At 41.1% G+C, this 22,269-nt stretch overlaps 1 protein-coding gene across 1 annotated transcript in view; it reads right to left on the bottom strand.

Moving 5' to 3' along the window:
* The window catches only part of ALG13 (ALG13 UDP-N-acetylglucosaminyltransferase subunit), a 91,423-nt gene that overhangs the window by 11,922 nt on the left and 57,232 nt on the right, over positions 1–22,269 (bottom strand). Inside the window, 5 exon segments of the mRNA XM_041000107.1 lie at positions 4,518–4,703; positions 10,161–10,326; positions 12,466–12,534; positions 16,076–16,131; positions 16,227–16,259. Of these exon segments, the coding sequence (XP_040856041.1) occupies positions 4,518–4,703; positions 10,161–10,326; positions 12,466–12,534; positions 16,076–16,131; positions 16,227–16,259 (510 nt within the window).

The raw sequence follows: 22,269 nt of genomic DNA on the forward strand, positions 1-22,269 counted from the left end.
TTCCCTTCCAGCTCCCTGCCTGTGGCCCAGGAAAGCAGTCGAGGATGGCCCAAAGCTTTGGGAACCTGCGCCCGTGTGGGAGACCCGGAAGAGGCTCCTGGCTTCGGATTGGCATAGTATCGGCCCGTTGCGCTCACTTGGGGAGTGAATCATCGGATGGAAGATCTTCCTCTCTGACTCTCCTCTCTGTATATCCGCCTTTCCAATGAAAAAATAATAAAAATAAATCTTTAAAAAAATAAAAGTACCAACCAAATGAAAATGCAAATGACATAGAAAGCTACAAAATATATAGGTGGTATAAATTACACTACTGAACTTCAAAACTTACTATAAAAAGTGTGATGAGGCTCAAGAATCAAAAAAAATAGATCAATGTAAACAAAAGAGAACTCAGCAATAGATGTGCACTTAAAACAATCATTTCGGGCCTGGCATGGCAGGCTAGTGGCCATGAATGCAAGGCTCGTCAAGGTGGATACAAGACTTGTGGAATCAAAGAGGACCATCTCAAGAAAAGATGCTCAAAGACCAGATGCCCATCTAACTGTGACAAAGATCTTTGTTGGTGGCATTAAAGACACTAAAGATCATCACTTCTGGGACTATTTTGAGCAGTATGAGAGAATCAAAGTGATAAAGATAATGTCTGGTCAAGGCAGTGGTTAGAAGAGGGGTTTTGCTTTTGTGGCCTTTGACAACCCTGACTCTGCGTAAGACTATCCTGCAGTCCCCAGCTGTAGGCAACTGCTTAGATTGCCTTGTACATTGCTGGGAGAAAAGCAGCCAGTCACTGTGTTAACTCCATCAGTGTCCCAGCATAGCTGCCCATGTGGAGAAAGTAAAAAACACTGGGCTGGGACATGACACCATGGCCCCTAGGCATGCTGCACCACTGTGCAATGAGGGTGGGCTGCAGACTGTGCAGGGAAGAAAGTATGGAGACATGTTGAAGCGGGCACCCCAAGAGGTCATTTGACAAGTGAAGAGTGATTTCTGGAGGTATCCACAGACCAGGCCACTGCACTCAAGGGAGCTGAGATGTGGTGTTTTAGAGAGGGATAACCAGAAGGCAAGTCTGGGATAGGCCCAGGCAGCTGCCTATGTGGGAGATCCAGACTAGGCTGAGTAGCATCACCTACTGCCCAATGGTACACGTGAAAGCTGGGGCTGGGGGGACTATGCCTGGCTGGACTATGTTGCTATACCTGCCCGTGAGTGTCAAGGCAGGGGGTGGGACACGTCCTGCTGGGCCACAGCACTCACCAGAACATGAGAGATCTGGATCGGGGGTCAGATTCCATATAGAATTTGTAGGCTCACCTCTGTGGGACTGCAGTATCTGCCAGTTTGTGTGAGAGTTCGGGGTGGTAGTGGTCTGAGCCAGGCTTGATCACAGAACTCAATGATATCTGTGGGAGCCAGGGCTTGGAGAAAGCTGGGGTGGGCTGCAACACCTACTGGAACATGCAAAGATTAGGACAGAGGGCAGACTGAGACAAGCATGGCTGCAGCATCTGCCAACATGTATAAGATCTGGGCCTGGGAGCAGACCAGTTAGGGAAACCTGGGGAACTCCCCTGCCAGACCACAGCTCCTGCTAGAGAACACAAGAGCCAGAGCTGGGGACAGGCCAAGCCATGCAAGGCAAGATTGCAGGACCTGTTGACATGCACAAAAGCCAGAATGGGTAGTCTGACTGGTCTAGGCTACAGCACCCTCTGCAAGTGCTAAGACTTGGTTCAAGTCATATCAAAGTGTGGACTCACCAAACAGGCCTACACCCATCCACCAGTGAGACCTCAGATCTAAGACTTTTAGGTCTAGGGGCAGGTTGGGCCAAGTTAAGCTGCAGCACTCATGGATAAATACAAGAGCAAGATAGGATGTGGGACAGTTCAGGTTAGGACTCAGCACATGCCAGCACATGCAAAAACCAGAGATGGGGGTGAGCTTGATGGGGTTATTGGGGTTTATCCAAACTGGATCAAGGTACCCATTGGTGTGCATGTGGTCGGGGCTATGGTAGATTGGTCTCAGCTAGACAACAGCACCCATCAGTTTACATGAGAAATGGGACTGAGGGCAGAACTGACCAGGCAGTTGCATCTACCATATGCGTGTTGGCTGCTACAGGGGATAGACCAAACCTGACCTTGCACTAGTAGCACTCACAGAGTCAAGACTGAGGTCACCCCAAGCGAGGTTTCTAGGGAACTTCCCAACTATATGTATAGACTCAAACACCAGCCACAAGGAAAACTTTTATGTGATCCAACTTTGTAGTTCATGTATCAGCACTGGGCCCCTCAGTTACTGGTTCATATCCAGATGCACACAGGCAACATGACAGCCAGCTTTCCTAGGCCAGCAGAGAATGCCAAGTGCCTCGTCAGAGGATGGAAAGCAGAACAGGTTGGCCAGCTCTCCTGCCTACGCCACAGAAGACGGAAAGTAGAACAGGTTGGACAACACTCCTGCCCAAGCTTTGTAGCAAGAGTCTGGGTCTATGGATGCACACTGAGGTGGATTTGGTTAGCCCAATAGACCTTGGAAAGATTTTCTAATAAGGCTAACAATGTCTCAGACCTACGAAAGCCACTGAAGGTAACAACCTAAGAACACGCTTCCCCATCTGGCGTCTCTCAAATGACTGCACCCCACCCCCAGATGCTAAGGTTTGAAAGCGGGGAGCAGCCCCCTACCCTATAATGCCCTCCCCCCAGTGGAAACAGAAGAAAAAAAAAAGAAGTGAAACATTTGTCCCGCCCCCTTCCTCCATCCCTTGACCCTCCGCATCCTAATTGCAGACCCACATGGGCTTACATTCTCAACAATGTAAATAATATAAAAATAAAATTAAGAAGAAAAATCATATCGTAGATGGTCCCAACTATAAAGGAAAGAAGGCCCGACTAACAGGAGGTGGCCAATTCTTCAACCACCCCAACAGTAGTTATGTAAACTCTGGTATTGACTGTGGAGGTGGTTTGGGTGGCAATGCCACACTTGGTCATTGAGGAAACTTTAGTGGTCATGGTAGCTTTGGTGGCAGTTGAGGTGATCGTGGTGGTTATGGTGGCAGTGGGGATGATTACATTGCATCTGGTAAGGATGGAAGCAGTTGTGGAGTCATTGGAAGCTACAACGGTTGTGGCAGTTACAACAATCAATTTTCAAATCTGGACTCATTCAGGGAGGACATTTTCAAGGTAGAAGCTGTGACCCCTATGGTGGTGGTGGTAGTGGTGAATATTTTATTAACCACAAAACTAAGGCATGGTGGTTTTAGCAGCACTAATTAAAGCAGTTGTAGAAGGTTCTAATAACCACCAAGGAACAAAACTTAGCAGGAGAGGAGATTCAGTTAAGTAGCAGAGAAGCTACAGGTTACAACAGATTTGTGAACTCAGTGGAGCACAGTAGAGGTAGCAACTAGCTACTACAAAGACAACATGTTTTTTAGACAATACTTGTGTGTGTGGGGGAAAACAAACTTGAGGAACGTAAGGACTATATTTGTGACTAAATGTTATAACAGGTTATAACAGTTTCTGTTCTGTAGAAAATGTAAAGTATTCCAGCAAAGAATTTTAATATAGCTGTTCTTTCTTTCTCTGCACCCATGTAATGGATTGCTAAATTTAGTAGTCTAATCATGACACTGAATAAATGTGTCTTTTTTAAAAAAATGTGCTGCATAAAGTTAAGTCTACGCTGAAGCCATCTTGGTAACTTCCACATAAGTATAAAGTCAGAATTTATCAAGGTGATGCCAAGTTTACAAACCGCTTAGGTAGAGAAGCCACGGTCCTCAAGTACTAACAGTTACTCTTATGTCTCTGAAGATCATAATTAAAATAGCCAACCAAGCAGAGTCACAGGAAAATTTGGTTACCAAAAATGATTGCTGGCACATCCTTTGCAATGTCTAAATTGAATGATAGTACCAGATAAAATTAAAGATGGACTGAAGCTGTGTAACAACCCATTATCATGTGTAATCAGCAAACGATTTAATTCTCAAAAAAAAAAGTCATCTTCACAAGTGGTACTGCTCGAATACTGGATAGCTATCCATAAGCAAAAAACCAATTTTCCTTCCTTCCTTCATTCTCTCTCTCTCTCTTTTTAAGGACATCCCTTGTAACACTGCTTCTCCTATGGTCAAAATTCAGTCAGAATGCTAAATAAAAGACTGCAACCATTTTATACACTTGTGAAAACAATTAAAGAAACAAAACAAAAAAAGCTGACTCCTGTCCTAAAGAAAAATAGTGGAGAAAAGCGAAGTCATTATCAACTACCTACTTGCTGATAATGTAAAAGATATCCTCATCTTCCAACTGCTCCCCTTCTACCTTCCATAGTCACTTTCCTGTAATACTGCTCAAGTCCATTTCTATCTGGCTGCCCATCCAGTCTTCTCAGAGGTGAAGCTAAGAGAAATACACACTAAGATTTTTTTCTAAATCTCAGACCGAAATAATCTTCACCAAGTGTCAAAATCCACTTACCTTGAGGCAGGTCACTGCCACTTGGATCACAGGAATAAGGTGGAGGTGGTGGTGGTGGTGCTAAGGTTGAAGCCTCTCCCAGCTCGAGAGGAGGAATTGGAGGAGGTGGTGGTGGTGCTACTGGTACAGAGGCAGCAGTAGCAGGAGAAATAGGAGAGTGGTATGGATAGGACTGTGAAACAATAACTGAAAAAAAAAAGTACAATGTATAGTGTAATACATTATAAACAGTTTATCTTTTGCTTGTCTTACGTTCTCTACACTGTCATGGAACTCTCAGTGCTTATGGTTTCACTTAAAGACAAACACTTGGAAGGGGGGCCCAATGGTGCAGGATAGCACACTGCGCTGCAGCACAGCAGTTTAATCACCACTTGCAATACTGGTATCTCACACTGGAGAGCTAGTTCAAGTTCTGGCTGGTTCTGGCTTCAATTCAACTTGTTGTTAATGTACCTGGAAAGGTAGAAGACGGCTCAAGTACTCAGATTCCTGCCACCTCTGTGGGAGGACAGGAGTGAGTTTCCATCTCCTGGCTTTGGCCTAGCCCAGAACTGGCTGTTAGATCCTTTGAAGAATAAACCAGCAGAGAGAAGATCTCTCTATACATACAGCACTTCTCTCCAGCCACCATGCCCCCATCCCCACTCTATCACTCCCCCTTTCAAATAATAAAATACTAAAAATTTGGAAGGTTACCTAGCTTAATTCACAATATAAACATAAGGATGTTTTCAGCAATCTGTCACACATACTCAAATCAAAAGATACAGAAGCTAATAAGAAACTAAATTGCACACATTTCATATTTTACTACTTCGTAAGACATTCTACTGATAGCAGTGAAGAAATGGGAAATTTTACATGACTGGCCTATTTCTGAGGAGGTACAGAATCAAAAACAAAATAGGCTATAGTATTTTATCCCTTTGCTATTAATTATGTTAATACAATTTAAAAGCAATACTCAGTATATCACAGTTTTGACTTGAGAAATTAAAATGTAATTACATTTAAATATTAATTTTCTATGATTATAAAGGAGAAACAATGTGGCTCCATCCTAGTTCAAGCACGTATCTGCCTTCTCTCTCACACACACACACAAATATACTAAAATATGCTAGTCAGGTTTGTAACAATTGACAAAAGATGACCGATAGATACAACTCATTAAGTTTAACTAAATCAAATAAGCCTATTTAGAAACTAATGTGCGAAAATTCATCATTGTATGACCTGTGTTATTAGTTTTGCCCTTAAAATAGAAAGTTTAGTATAATCATTCATTAAAGGCTTAAATTCAGAATTTTAGCACAGTGGGTTTAAAACAGGAACAGTCCATACAAGTTTAATTTGTTACTGCAATAATTTAGCAATAAGTAATCCACACTGTTTTCATTCACTGACAAATATTAACAATACTACAATATATCTTTTCTATAGTCACAAGGTAATGGTTATACTATATCCCAGGCTAATCTAAAACTTGGTTATCAATATGGAAAGAAGTCAAGTAGTAAAACTTGCATTAATTAATACAACTCTACTCATTTGTCAAAATTCCTGTAACTCGGTACCCCAAAATGAATTTTTCTGTATATAAACATCATTTTTTTTTTAATTTTCTCAACCGACCACCTGGAGATTTGTTGTGCATTCAGAAATCTACATTTGCAATTTTGGCATAATTTAATTTTTACAATATCGGCAACTGCTCTAAATCTATGACTTTGTTTTCTATAGAACAGCTTATCCAAAGCTCTTATTTTTTTTTAAATTAACACTCATATTAAGTCACATTTAAAAAAAACAAAAAACAAAGCAAATGAAGTAAATTCAACTAGAGTACAATGGAAGAGAATGACTATGATAATTAGGTAAAAAATCCTACTACTAGAGAAACATAGCTAAATAACTTTTCGCAGATCTCAGAGATTCAAAGGGAAAATAATTTGAAGGTTACACTGGTTGAAATCATCTTCCGTATAAAGGCACAGTATGATAATGACTATTTACTACTCTTAGCAAAAAAAAAAAAAATTTTAAGATTTATTTTGTAAATTTAAACCATTATTTTAAAACTAAGAAAAAAGGAAAGAGGGAGGGTGGAGGGAGGGCCAGATGGAGGGAAGGACAAATCAATCTGTTCTTAGAAGTGTATCTGCAAATCACATTAAATTTGTTAAAAACCAATTAAAATTAAATTAAATTTTAAAAGCTTTAAAAAAAAGATTTATTTTTATTGCAAAGTCAGATATACAGAGAGAAGAAGAAACAGAGAGAAAGATCTTCCATCGGATGATTCACTCCCCAATTGACCACGATGCCTGGAGCCGAGCTGATCTGAAGCCAGGAGGCAGGAGCTCTTCCGTGTATCCCACACGGGTGCAGGGTCCCAAGGCTTTGGGCATTCCTCAACTGCTTTCCCAGGCCACAAGCAGGGAGCTGGATGGGAAGTAGGGCCACCAGGACTAGAACCGGTGCCCATATGGGATCCCGGTGTGTTCAAGGCAAGGACTTTGACCGCTAGGCTGGCGCTGGGCCCTCTAAGCAAAAATTTTTACAGTCTCCAGTGACTCTACAGAAACATAAGGATCTCATAGTTAACATGGGCTCTACAGGCTCAAGAGTAACCTTCAAGAGACAGAAACAACATTTTAAAAACACTAGGGGGGGGCCTGGTGCGGTAGCCTAGCAGCTGAAGTCGTCACCTTGGGCGTACCGGGGTAACAATATGGGCGCCAGTTCAGGTCCTGGCAGCCCAGCTTCTCATCCAGCTCCCTGTTTCTGGCCTGGGAAAGCATTTGAGAACAGCCCAAAGCCTTGAGATCCTGCACCCATGTGGGAGACTCGAAGGAGGCTTTGGATTGGCTCAGCACCAGCCATTGTAGCCACTTGGGGAGTGAATCTGTGGACCAAAGATCTTCCTATCTCTCCTCCTCTCTCTATATTTGACTTTCAGATTAAAAATAAATAAATCTGAAAAAAAAACATTATACAAACTTTTCTTAGCCTCTTCACATTTGTATCATCTTTTTTCCAAAATTATAATCCTGGTTCACAAGGTCATAGGATAGTGACAAAATCAAAAGATTCCAGAATCATTCATTTGTTTTAGCTCATATTACATGATCTCAGAATAATTCAAGTACTCGATAAAAGAAAATGATTTGATTACTCAAAGCACTAAAAAAAAAAAATGTCATGACTGTTTTTCATTCTATTTTCTGAAATAGCTATAGCTGCATAACTTCAATATCCAAAAATTAAGGTTTTTTATATAAACTACTTTTTCTCAATTTCTCAGTCCTCATAGCTTGTCTTAATTTTACAGGTAGATTATATATTTAATACTTAAAAATCAGGCCTTACTTGGATATCCCAAACTGCTTTTGTAGTCTAAATCTTCAAGGTCATTCGACAGTACACTGGTGTCCAACACTGCTTTATATAATGGTACAAGTATCTGTTCTGTTCAATACAGTAGCTACTAACTATATATGGCTTTGAGCACCTGGCATGTGGCTAGTGCAACTAAGCAAATAAAGGTTTGCTTTACTGTAATCAAATTTTCACATCCGGTTAGTGATTATTATTGTTTTTTTTAAGAAAGACTTAACAATTACAGAGAGAGAGGGCTCTATCAGCTTCTGGTTAATCCTCAAAGGCTGTAATGGCCAGAGCTGTGCTGGTCTAAAGCTCAGGGCCAGGAGCTATTTTCAGGTCTCCCACATGGATGCAGGGTCCTCTTCTGCCTTTGCAGGCCATAAGCAAGAAGCTGGATCACAAGTGGAGCAACCACAACTCGAACCAGAGCCCATATGGGATGTTGGTGCTGCAAGCAGATTAACAAGCCACAACACACTGCAGTGCCCACCCCCACAGTAATTGTATTGACAGTACAGACCTATTATTTTCTTCAGGAAGCACTCTCCAGAACCACATCCTGATTGTGATGCACTGTTGTTCCTTGTGCTTAAAAATAAGTTGGGCTGACTATACATTCATTGGTTGACAAATTCTTTCCCTGAGTATCCTGTTATTCCACTGACCTCTAGCAGAAAGCATTGCTGTCAATATCTGATTACTATCATCTCATTTCCCTTAAATTCTACAGGTTGTTATTTAGATATGGAACAGACCTTCTTTTTCATTATAGCACAGTAGTTTTACCAGAATATCCCATGGCTGATTATTTTGGGTCAATTTTCTCAGTTATTTTGAGAAATTTCAATGCATACTTTTAAAGTTTTTAAAAATGTGTCATATTTTTTCCTTTTAAAAATGTATTTGAAAGCCATTGTTACAGAGGGATAGAGAAAGAGAAACAGACACACAGAAAGTGATAAATCTTCCATTTGCTGACCCACTCCTCATGGGGCTACAAAGACCAAGGCTGGGCCAGGCTGAAGCCTGAAGCCAGGAGTCTCGTCTAAGTCTCCCACACGAGAAGCAGAGGACCAAATACTTGGACTTCCTTTTGCTCCTTTTCCCAGGCACATTATCAGGGAGTTGGATCAGAGGTAGAGCAGCTGGGACATGAACTAGAGTCCATGTAGTATGCCACCATTACACCATTACCAGCTATACTACAACACTGGCCTCAAGTTTTCAAAATTACAGATTTCGGGGCCTGACGTGATAGTGTAGTGGTTAAAGTCCTTGCCTTGAATGTGTTGGGATCCCATATGGTCACTGCTTCAATCCTGGTGGCCCTGCTTCCCATCCAGCTCCCTGCTTGTGGCCTGGGAAAGCAGTTAAGGATGGCCCAAAGCCTTGGAACCATGCACCCACATGGGAGACCAGAAGAGCTCCTGGCTTCGGATTGGCGAAACACTGGCAGTGAATCATCGGACGGAAGATCTTCCTCTCTTTCTCTGTATCTCCTCCTCTCTGTATATCTGCCTTCCCAATAAAACTAAATCTTAAAAAAAATAATAAAATTAAAAAAAAACCAAAATTACAAGTTTCAAAATTTGTTTTATTTTCTTATTCATTGAGAAACTATCAAGGATTAACAGCTTTTGTCTAGCTTGAATGTCATTTGACAATCTTCTATTTTTAGTTTTAGATTTTTCCTTTCTTATGTTCTTATCCATTTTAAAGTTTTAAAACATTATCTGCTATACGCATTTGTTAAAGCTTGCTATATTTTAGTCTTCATTATAGAAGTGATCTACTTCCCTAATTCTTCAACAAAATTAACAACTCAAAACTCATAAAACGAAGACTGTAATCTAGAATTACCAAGTTCTAGACCTTATAGTCTTGATCAGATTCACAGGAGAATGATTTACTACACAGGAATTTTATAGTAAATGTTTCAGGAATTTATAACTTGAGAAGCATTTCTGTTAGTTTTTGCATAATAAAACAACTCAAAGTCTGAGAAACTGGTACAAGTCCTTTAACTATTCAATGGGTAACAAAGTAAGTATAAATGTTATTAAAATTTTTTGCCACATTTGCAAGAATAAAAAACCTTAAACATTGACTCTCACATCTCAAGGATTCCTCAATGACAAAACAAACTTAAATTTTGACAGTTATCTATTCATTGTAATAGACTGTAATACTTGTGGGAACACATTCTTAAATAGGAAAAGAAGTTTCCAAAGTAAGCAACTGTTGATAACCTACCTGGTATACCTCGTGCGGGTGTAGACATACATAGAGGAGGTAGAGTATTCTGTGTGGAAATTGAAGCGGAACTGGTAGTTTGATCAGCTGCCGTACAGTTAGGTAAGACTGGAGGTGGAACATTATTGGCACAGGAAGCTGCAAGTACCGGAGAACTTCCCATCACCTGTAAGTGCATAAAAAGTTCAGGACTCATAATTTTCGTTTCTCAAGGAGATAGCTTCTCATCTAATACTAAATTTAAGTAAAGACAATGTTTGTTTGGTAACTGAAACACTAAGATGCCTATCTTTACATAAACCCTATGTAGGAAGTTTATTCAAAGATCCTGGCTTACTTTGAAAGTTTCAACATATTTTATTTATATGAAAGGGAGAGATGATATGATATGATATGATATGATATGATATGATATGATATGATATGATATGATATGATATGATATTATCAAACAGAGTATCTACTGTTTCACTCCCCAAATGAACATAATGGCTGGGGCTGGGCTAGGCCAGGCAGAATGGAGGAGCTTCATCTAGGTCACCCACATTGGTTCAGAAGCCAAGCACCTGGACCGTTTTCAGCTACTTTCACAGGTGCATTAGCAGGGAGACAGATCAGAAGTATAGCAGCCAGAACTCGACTCGATGCCTGTATGAGATGCCAGTATTGCAGACAGTGACTTAACCTGATATGCCACAACACTGTCCCAGAAGTGTAACTTTTAAAGCTGTTATCTTTCTGAAAATGTTAATAAGATTCAAAAATTAAGTATCAAATTGCATACAATGAAGTTTCCATCTAGCCTGGCTGCCATTTGCCTACTTATCTTTTCCTCAAATAGGTAACCTGTAAATTTTCTAATGTTATTCCGGAGATTTAATACACATTTAGTTTCTCATTCGAGGCCAAGTGCAGTGCTCAATTGGCTAATCTTCCCCCCTTCAAGAACTGGGATCCCATATGTGTGCCGATTTGCATTCTGGCTACTCCACTTTCCAGCCAGCTCCCTGCTTAATGGCCTGGGAAAGTAGTGGAAGACGGCCCAAAGCCTTGGGACCCTGTAACTACTTGGAGACCCAGAAGAAGCTCCTGGCTCTTGGCTTTGGATCTGATCAGATCTGGCTGTTGTGGCCATTTGGGGAGTGAACCAGTGGATGGAAGCTCTTTCGCTCTGTCTCTATTCTGAGATTACAATTTTTTTCGTCTGCTTATGCCACAACTCTGTAACACACTTCCCCTCAGCACCCAGTACGAGTTTTGCAGATATTAAGTGGCAAGACTTTTCTTGAGCATCCTGTCTTCACAGGTAATTCCATTTCCTTATCATCCATAGAAGTGAGGATAATACCCTCTCTGGTCCTCTAAGACTGCATTCAAAATCACGTGTAATCTCCGTGGCAACAAATCTTCATAAAGCTATTAATCCTGATGTCACCTGATCCCTTAGCAGCAAAGGAAGCTTCTTGAAATATTCCCTTACTGGGGTTTCCACATTAATATACTCTCCTACTTCTCTTCCTTCTTGACTGTTACTTTTCTATCAAATTTGCAAAAGTGAATGATTCACAGGCTCTGTTCTAAATGCTTTTCTCGGGCCCGGCACAATGGCCTAGCAGCTAAAGTCCTCACCCTGAACGCCCCGGGATCCCATATGGGTGCCGGTTCTAATCCTGGCAGCTCCACTTCCCATCCAGCTCCCTGCTTGTGGCCTGGGAAAGCAGTTGAGGATGGCCCAAAGCTTTGGGACCCTGCACCCGCGTGGGAGACCCGGAAGAAGTTCCTGGGTCCTGGCTTTGGATCGGCATAGCGTTGAGCACTGCGCTCACTTGGGGAGTGAATCATCAGATGGAAGATATTCCTGTCTCTCCTCCTCTCTGTATATCTGACTTTCCAATAAATAAATAAATCTTAAAAAAAATAAATAAATGCTTTTCTCAATCTCTTATGATTCCCAAGAAGAGTAGTTACGCCTAGGTCTTCAGGTACTTTTTCCATGCCAACTTCCTATTCTTATGGGGAAGCTTTAAATTTGTTTCAATAAGACAGTTTGGTCATTTACATTAACTCACTCATCACAGAAGAGGTGCACAGTAAACTATGAGTAGTTTAATGACAACACATGGAACAGTGTCTGGGACACAGATTTTCAATCAATTCTATTGAATTGATTTACATAATCACTGTGTCATCTATCATAAGGTATAACGCTACTTAAAAGAATACGATCAGCTGTTTTTATGATAGATATAAAAGAAAATTCATTTTCATTCAGACCTTTTGTTATTTGATAACAGTATACAATTACCTTCTGGGGGTAGCTGTATGAAGTAACTACATCCTGAGGCACAGAACATGGTCTTCTGTCCTGAAGAGACTTTAAGAAACACAGAAAGCAGTGTTTGCATCCTTCTACATCGGCCTTAGATAAGATGCAGTCAATCAGCTAGCCCACCTCTGTCCCAAGCTACATTAGACAGAATGTATTCCATTAAAAAAACTACTACTACTAGTTCTACTTCAAAAACAAGAAAGGGCATCTAGAAACTATTTAAATTTCAGTTACATTTTCAAATCTGCCTTGGGACTAAACACATGTGATCAGAATCTTTAGGTAGGTTATAGAATGACTCCACAGATCAATTTTATTTATTTGGTGTTTCTCTAACAGATTATGAATGTGCAGCTCTTAGGAGAAGTGGTTTATAAAACCCAATTGTAATATTTATTGTGTTTTGATAACTGTTGGAAAATTTAGCAAAAATATGAGAATACTTCAGAAAGAAGAAAAGCAACTTCAAGGAGGCTATTTTGGTCTTAAAAATCAGATTCACATATACTTTTCCATAATATTGACTTTCTATTAAAGTTTTTTTTTAAGATTTATCTATTGATATTGGAAAGGTAGACTTACAGAGAGGAGAGACAAAGAGATGCTATTTCACTCCCCAAGTGGCTGAAATGGTCGGAGCTGAGCTGATCAGAAGCCAGGAACCAAGAACCTCCTTCAGTTCTCCCACATGGGTGTAGGGTTCCAAGGCTTTGAGTCGTCCTATGCTGTTTTCCCAGGCAACAAGCAGGGAGTTGGATGGGAAGTGGAACAGGTGGGATCAAAATCAGCGCCCTCAAGGAATCCTAATGCGTGCAAGGAGATGATTTAGTCACTAGGCTATCACGCCAGGCACTCTATGAAAATTTTGAAGACATGTAATAAAGAATTACCAACTATAGGCCAGAAATTAAAGCAAATAGTCCTTGCATGTAGGAACATAAGAAGGATTGAAGAAACAACTGCTGGGCCTGGCGTGGTAGCCTAGTGGCTGAAGTCCTCACCTTGTAAGTGTCGGGATCCCATATGGGCGCCGGTTCTAATCCCGGCAGCTCCACTTCCCATCCAGCTCCCTGCCTGTGGCCTGGGAAAGCAGTTGAGGATGGCCCAAGGCCTTGGGCCTTGCATCCTTGCACCCATGTGGGAGACCTGGAAGAAGTTCCTGGATCCTGGCTTTGGACTGGCGCAGCACTGGCCATTGTGGCCACTTGGGGAGTGAATCATCGGATGGAAGATCTTCCTCTCTGTCTCTCCTCCTCTCTGTATATCTGACTTTGCAATAAAAATAAATCTCTCAAAAAAAAAAAAAGCAACAACTGCTACAATCCTAAACTGTGAAAGATAAAATTATTATAAGTGAATTTCTCAGTAAAAGAATATATGTGCCAGTACTGAAAACCTTTTAAACAGGATAAAAGCAATCCTTGAATCCACACAGTTACAACCAACTAATGTCTGACTAACGAGCTAAAATCAATCCCTAAAGAAAGGACAATCTCTTCAACAAAAGATTCTGGAAAAATTAGATATCTGAATGCAGAAATATGGAACAAGCTCCTGATATGACATCCTATTAAAAAATCAACTCAAAATTGAGTAGGACATGCATTTATGACCTGAAACCATCAATTTAGCACAGGAAAGCATCAAAGGAAATGCTGTAAGACATAGGCTTAGGCAGACGTTTTGGAAAAGACCCCAGAAACACAGAAAAGCAAAACAAAAATAAACAATTGGGAACACATCAAGCTAAGAAACTTCTGCACAGTAAAACAACAAAGTGAAGAGCCAATAGAAAGAATGGGCAAACGACATAAGCAGGCTGTTTTCAAAGGATGAAATTCAAGTGGCCAACAGACACAGGAATAAATGCTCAGGATTACTAGGCATCAGGGAAATGCAAATAAAAACCACAATAAGATTCTGAAACTGTGTCACATAATGCAATGTAATCAATTAAAAAAAAAAACCACAATGAGAATCCACTTCATCCAATTTTCCAAGTATCAAAAAACAATGAATACCTCGTAACAATATGAGGCAAAAAATACTCCAATACGCTATGGGTTTAAATGTATACTAATATAACCATTATGGAAGTCAATATGACGATTCTACAGAAATCTGAAATTAGATTTACCATGTGACTCCCACTCTTAGGAAATGACCCAAACTAAATGAAATCAGCATATGAAAGAGTTATTTTGACCATCATATTTACTGCAGGTCAACTAACAAAAGGCAAATTAGGGAATCAACCATCAACTGATCACTGGATAAATATATAAAGAATACTACTTATCCATAAAGAATGAAATCTTGTATTCTGCAAGTAAATGGATGTAATTGGAAATGATTATGCTTAGTAAAATAAGCCAGTCCTCAAAATACAAATAGCATGTTTTCACCTATATGTAGTAAGTATATGTGATAAAAACATATATAGGTATGAAATGGACAACCTGTGATTTGATTGTTGTTTGTAGCCCTTGTTTATACTCCTATGGAACTGTCATGTTTCTAGTTCCTACTTTTTGAATATTATGACTAATGGTGCATTAAGCCTGTGATTATGGAGTAGACTGAAATTTTGTTTTTGAAAGAAAGGAGAGTATTGAAATAACCAAGAGACCCTAAAAAGAACAAACCAAAGAACAGTTCCCCATGACCAAGCTGGGGTTCTTCATATTGTCTGCCCAAGATTTCAGAATTGCTATGGGACAATAATTAATGGTTTTACCAATTCACTCTTTCCAGGAATTTATTTAAATTTTCATCCCCTGCTCTATAATTGTAGCTTGAATATGAGTGGGCATGGTTAAATCTTCCATCTTGCTTTAGGCATCACAACCAAGAGGTGTCACACCTGGACCCAATATAGAGAATTTAACACATTACCCAGAAATCCTTGGCTTTGAGTTTGAGTACACTGAACTGTACTTGTAGGTTTATCTCTTCTGGGGTCAACAGGAAATATTTTTTTTGTGGAAGGGAGGTCAAGTTGGATATTGTAATCCTTACCACTGTCAACATTTTGCCTTTCAAGCACAAGGAAACAGGACTTATCAGTTGAATCTGCTCTGGTCAACACAATGAAAACAAGTGCTGTGTGTCACTTCTGTTAGAAGCTCTTCTAGGACTCAACGCACCATTTATCAGTTTTTATTTCCCCTCTTGGCAATCAGAGTGGAGCGTCTATCGTTATGTGTCCCTTAGTGCTTTATAAACCTGTGTTGGATATGTAACAGAACCAAGAAGCACACTGTTGCTGTATTAAATGATTGAGACTTATGTTCCATTTTAACTCATTCAAAAATCAAATACAATCTCCTAAAGACCATCACTACTATGTTAAAATTTTCTCTTATACTAACAACACACATTAGGAATACTCCAGAATAGATCAATTTCAGAAATGCAGTATGATCTCGGATAAGTTATTTAACTTCTGCTTCAATTCACCTAAGAAGTGATAATAATCCTTAACTGCCCTACACATTTGATTTGAATACATTTTTATGTATATTTCCTAGAACAGTGCACTAGTACATAGTAAGAACCACAAGAATTCGCTATTATTAATACCTACCAAGTTTGCTGTAGATGCAGTTGTGCTGTAAACACCTGAAGTTTCATAGTCTGGTTCTAGAAGACAATACTCAAAGTAAAATACAAGCATTATTTTATAACTTGAAATTCAATAAACAATGAATCTCAGATTATATCTACATCTCACTGACCTGAAGGATAAAGATATTCTTCATGATAATCCCCTAGAAAAAAAAAGACAGTAGCATATTTACAAAGATTTTCTTAGTTTCAGAGAACCAAATGTCTAGCACTTACTTTTCCTGTTTTTTTGTTTGTTTGTTTGGTTTTTTTTAGATTTATTTCATTTTTATTGGAAAGGTGGATATACAGAGAGGAGAGACAGAGAAGAAAATCTTCCGTCCGATGATTCACTCCCCAAGTGAGCGCAACGGCCAATGCTATGCCGATCCGAAGCCAGGAGCCTCTTCCGGATCTTCCACATGGGTGCAGGGTCCCAAAGCTTTGGGCCATCCTCAACTGCTTTCCCAGGCCACAGGCAGGGAGCTGGATGGGAAGCGGGGCTGCTGGGATTAGAACCGGCGCCCATATGGGATCTCGGGCAAGCAAGGCAAGGACCTTAACCACTTGCACCACCGCGCCGGGCCCACTTTTCCTGGTTTTTACTCACCTGTTTTTTTCCCTTAAGCTTCATAGCTGTATGTTCAAAACTAAAATGCATACAACCTTAGAAATCATTTCAGCTTTCATGTTAGCTGATACTGAAGCAAAAGATTAGCTATAAACAATACAAATTCTCCTGAAAACGCTCCCTCCTTTTCTAAAGAGAAAATTTTATTTTATATTGTACAATTTTTCAGGAATAACAAAATGCCCTTAAGAGTTCCAGCAAAGTGAATAATCTAGCTGTGTTCAACTTTTCCCAGTGAGGCAGTGCAGTGTGACAGCACACAAGGCCTGGAGCTGGGATTGCCTAGATTTGAATCTTGATTAGCTACATTAGGTAAGTTATGTCATCTTTGGGCCTCAGTTTCTTCACTGTAAAATGGGTAAAAGCACGTAGCTCATATTGGGTTTTGAGGATAAAGCAAAAAATATTTAGAATTTATTTAACGTAATACACTCAAATGGTGATTATAACCTGAGTATAACTCAGTTTCCTGAGGTAGACAATAAAGTGATATGGGATGCCTCATATGTTCTATGCCTGTTTTATATCAATAATATAGCTTCAGTATAATTTTTCCTGAAAGGAAGGCTCAGTATAATGAAGGACCTGGCTATAAGGTTAATGCACTGCTGAAACGAAGAAGTCAATGTTCAACTGGACAGTTTTCCACTACATAAAACTTTACCAGTCTGAACTGAATCTGACTCTTTAGTATAGCACTTATCAGCCACATTTTCAGTCAGCTTCTTTAGACAGCAGCACTGAAGGTGAGAACAGAGATCTGGTTATATTAACTGTGGCACTATGGGCAAGCAGTTTATTTGATGTTACCCAAAGGGCTAAAAAGAGAAGACAGGAAGCATCCTTAAGAACATGCATGCATGGGCCCAGCGGCATGGTCTAGCAGCTAAAGTTCTCGCCTTGAACGCCCCGGCATCCCATAAGGGTGCTGGTTCTAATCCCAGCAGCTCCACTTCCCATCCAGCTTCCTGCTTGTGGCCTGGGAAAGCAGTTGAGGATGGCCCAAAGCTTTGGGACCCTGCACCCGTGTGGGATACCCGGAAGAAGTTCCTGGGTCCTGGCTCCAGATCGGCATAGCATCAGCTGTTGCACTCACTTGGGGAGTGAATCATCGGACGGAAGATCTTCCTCTCTGTATATCTGACTTTCCAATAAATAAATAAATCTTAAAAAAAAAAAAAGAACATGCATGCAGTTTGACACTGTACCACAAATGTCAGCACACACTTAAATAACAGACTAATGGAATTATAACTCCTCATAAAGGACTACACTAATATAACATGGGGAAAATCAATCAGGGGTGGGAATTTGTGTGTGTGTGTGGGGGGGGAAATCCCAGACCCTATATAACTGTACCAAAAATCTATTACACAAACAAATAAATATTTGCATTAAAAAAGAACATGCATGCACACAATTACATTTTCACAAATCAACCTTGTGCTATATTTTTTGCTCCTCAAATTGGTAGAAATATATACTGCATTTTCTTCTACTTAATATAAGAGAAGTCAAGTTGTACAAAATATCTCAGGTCACCTAATCTGAACTGTTCTGCCATATTATCATTTACTAGTAAGATGGAAAAAAATAAACATATCCATGATGGGAAAGCAATATAACATCTGTTGCGGGCATACATGTATGCATACATAGTATCTAGAGTCAGATACACACGAGTCCAAGATCCATCTCTGTCCTCACATAGGGTCAATGCTATTTTAAAAAGTTGTAGAAAACAAATTCAAACAATGCATATTTTACATAAACTTTATGAAGACTCTTATATTACAAAGACCAGAACAGGTAAATCCCTAGACATAAAGAGAACATTGTTACCAATGACTGGCCACAGGGTGGTTACTAAATATGGGAAATAGGTGCAAATGGGTACTAAATTGATTTCTAGAGTGACAAAAATGCTCTAATACTAACTATGATGGTTATGCGATTCTGAATGTAATAAAAATCATTGAATTATACACTTTAAAGAGGTAAAGTTATATACTAACAAAACTGTTACATAAATATTACATATCTGCCATTTATCAACATTATGACCTTGAACATGTCATTTGAATTTCATGTCTCCTCACAGACAAAACAGGAATAACATACCCCTGAGGATATTACAGGAAAAACTATATTAAAGTTATAAACACAATTACTTTAGGATTCAACAAATAGCAGTGTTTACAGGTCCACTAAACTTCTTTGGGTGAAAAGACATTCTAAAACAGTCTTGCAAAATAAAAGGTAGCCATATGAAAAGGCCAAAGTAATTAAACAAATGCTAAGGAGAATTATTTAAAAATGTCTTATCTATTAAGGATATATTTTTATACTACTATCTTATCAAGTAAAAATCATTAAGACCTATGCTAATGCACTCACCATTGAGAGCTGGACTGGGGTCAGAATAGGTTGAACCGGGCTATAGCACATGTTGGTAAATGCCCAGACTGAGGGATGTGCCATCTCAGACTTGGCTGCAGCACTTGTTGCAAAGGACAAGAACTGAGGCCTGAAGTGAGCCTGATAGGGTAACCTCAGAGACTCCCCTGCTGGGCCACTGCTTCCACTAGTAAACGTGTGAGCTGAAAGTGGGGAGGTTGGCCAGGCCAGGCAGCACAGCACCAGCTGACACAAATGAAAGCCAGAACGCGTGTAGGCCAGCAGGCTAGGAGCAGCACTAGCTGGAAAGAGCAAGGACTGGGTTCAAGTCATGTCAGCCTGGACCACAGTATCACCTGGCAGGCACAAGATCCAAGACTGGGAATGGACTCAGTAAGGAAACTGTGGGCACTCTCCCGCTGTGCTATAGCTCCTGCTGGTGTACAGGAGAGCCAGGGCTCGGGATAGGTCAGGCTAGTTAAGGCAGCAGCACCCATCAGCATATGTGCAGGCCGGGGTTAGTGGGGTATAAGGCTGAGCTAAACTGCAATACCCATGGCTGTGCACACAGTTAGATGAGATGCCGGATGGTCGGGGCTAGGCTGCAGCACATTCTGGCACACATAAAAACCAGGGCTGAGGATGGGACTGGTAGGAGGTTATTAGAGGATCGACTGACTAGGTCAGAGCACCTGCGGTGTGTATGAAGATCATGTCTGTAGTGGGCTGGACTGGGCTAAACTGCAGCAACTATCAATTCATGTGAGATGGGAATTTGGGTGAACTGACCAGGCAGCTGCATCCACCAGTATGTGTGCTGGCTGGTGCAGGTGACAGACCAAACCTAACCCTGCACTAGCTGGTGCTCACAGGAGTCAAGTCTGAGGTTACCCTAAGTGAGGTTTCTGGGGAACTTCCCACTTAGATGGCTGGATTGAAATCCTGGCCACAGGGAAAATCACGATACATGGTCCAACCTTGAGGGCATGTATCAAGACTGGGTCTCCTCAGTTGCTGATGCTGGACGGTAAATAGCATGCCCAGATGCAGAGTACGTGACAGCTGCTAGGCTGGTAAAAACAGGATGCTGACCTGTGGAAGGATATTGTGACCTAGAAGGTCAAGGAGCACAGCATTACAACTGATAGGATAACATTTGTATGAGAACAACTGAATGTGTACCATTCGTATAACTAAATGTATAACTAAATGGATGAGAACTGAGTGGATAGCATGTGAATGAGAACACTTGGTGAGATATACAAAAGAGAAGAGTTCCAAACAAGGGTATAGAAACAACTGATGGATTCTGTAGAGAAGCTCAATACCTCCTCTCTTTTCCTATGTGACCCTTGGTCTATAAAAACCTGATGCCAGGGCCCGACGCTGTGGCCTAGCGGCTAAAGTCCTCACCTTGAATGTGTTGGGATCCCATATAGGCGTCGATTCTAATCCCAGTAGCTCCACTTCCCATCCAGCTCCCTGCCTGTGGCCTGGGAAAGCAGTGGAGGATGGCCCAAGGTCTTGGGACCCTGCACCCGTGTGGGATACCCGGAAGAGGTTCCAGGTTCCCGGCTTCAGATCGGCACAGCACGGGCCGTTGTGCTCACTTGGGGAGTGAATCATCAGACGGAAGATATTCCTCTCTGTCTCTCCTCCTCTCTGTATATCTGACTTTGTAATAAAATAAATAAATCTTTTGAAAAACATCTGATGCCAACAATAAACCTCGGCTATTGATCATCAGTCAGAGTCCAGGCGTATTACTATAGGCTCCATGCAACAAGTCCATCGCTGCAGCACAGCGAACACTGGCCTGAGGCAAAGTGAGAATAATCCATGATGGATCATGCAGGCCTTATTTCCTTAAGAAGGTCTGGAATGCCCTACAGGATCCACCCAGACTTTGTCTCAACCCACCATCATGAGTACCCTGCGCTACAGATCATTCCTCATATGTGCAAACCCAGGAGTTACAGCCTTCTCCCATCCCCTGCGCCTAAGATGTATAAAGCCCCAGTGCTGTTCACCCTGGATGGCCATTTCCCTCATACGTCATCCCGCCATGCGGAAGTGGTCCTGAGTCATCTCCCGCCAGGGAGACTCATTCTCCTAATAAAATCCTTCGCCTGAATTAAAAGCCTCTTTTTCTTTCATGTGTCTGAGCTTCCCCTAAACCTAACATTTTGGTGCTGAACCCAGAAAGAAGTGAGGGCCCAGCCTCTGACTCAAGTCAGCTCTACAGGTAGGAGCTCCAATGAACTCTTCCTTTTCTTCAAGGGTCCCTTTGTTTCTGTGGCAAACAGAGAGCGAGGGCCAGAGTGACCACTGAGCCCCCCTGGACGACTCTACCCACCTGGGAAAAGCCCCAGGCAGGCTGTCCCAGGGGTAGGATTCTCTTCCATCTTGCCTTCCATCTCTCCCCTGCACAGAGATGGCCGACTGTCTCACATTTGCTCTCTCTGCTCTCTCTACTCAGGAATCTGAGCTCCCATAATCACTTCTTCTGACTCCAACTTGGACTAACTTGTGAAGGAAACCTCTCATAGCCTCTCAGCCACTGCTGACTCCATACGCCACACTGATCAGATCAACAGTGGCCTATCGCTCGCTGTGGTTGATGGGTAAGTGTAACCTCTCCGCGAGTCCCTTTCCCATTTGTACTCTCAGACTTTGCCCTCTACGAAAATCCCCACTCCCAGGAATCCTCCTGTAAGCTCTGGACTGTAATAGGTTTGGCCCAACTCCCCGTGAGAAGGGTCCGGGAGGACTGTGGCGATGTCCCTTGTCTGACCGACCTTTCTGTGGTTGTGTATCCCACCACCTTGGGCTCTGGACATTATAGCAGGGCGGCAGAGTCCAAGCCCCCTAGCGTTGCCACTTGCCTGCCTCCTAAAAAAAAAAAATCTCAAAAACCCTACCACTTTGACATCTAGCCTAATTTTCTTCTGCAATACAGTTTACACTGGATCCAACTCATTTTCCTCCACAAGGTGGCCTAAAATTGACACAAATTAGGCAATAACTCAATTTGACAAAAAAAAAAAAAAGAAGAAGAAGAAATTTGACCTCTGAATTTTCCATGATCCAGGTAAATTCTGTCACCGCAATGGGAAATGGTTAGGTATTGCCTATGTTCAAATCTG

This window comes from Ochotona curzoniae, unplaced genomic scaffold (assembly GCF_017591425.1).
Source record: "Ochotona curzoniae isolate NIBS_2020 unplaced genomic scaffold, NIBS_Ocur_1.0 scaffold_1852, whole genome shotgun sequence".
Classification (NCBI taxonomy): domain Eukaryota; kingdom Metazoa; phylum Chordata; class Mammalia; order Lagomorpha; family Ochotonidae; genus Ochotona; species Ochotona curzoniae.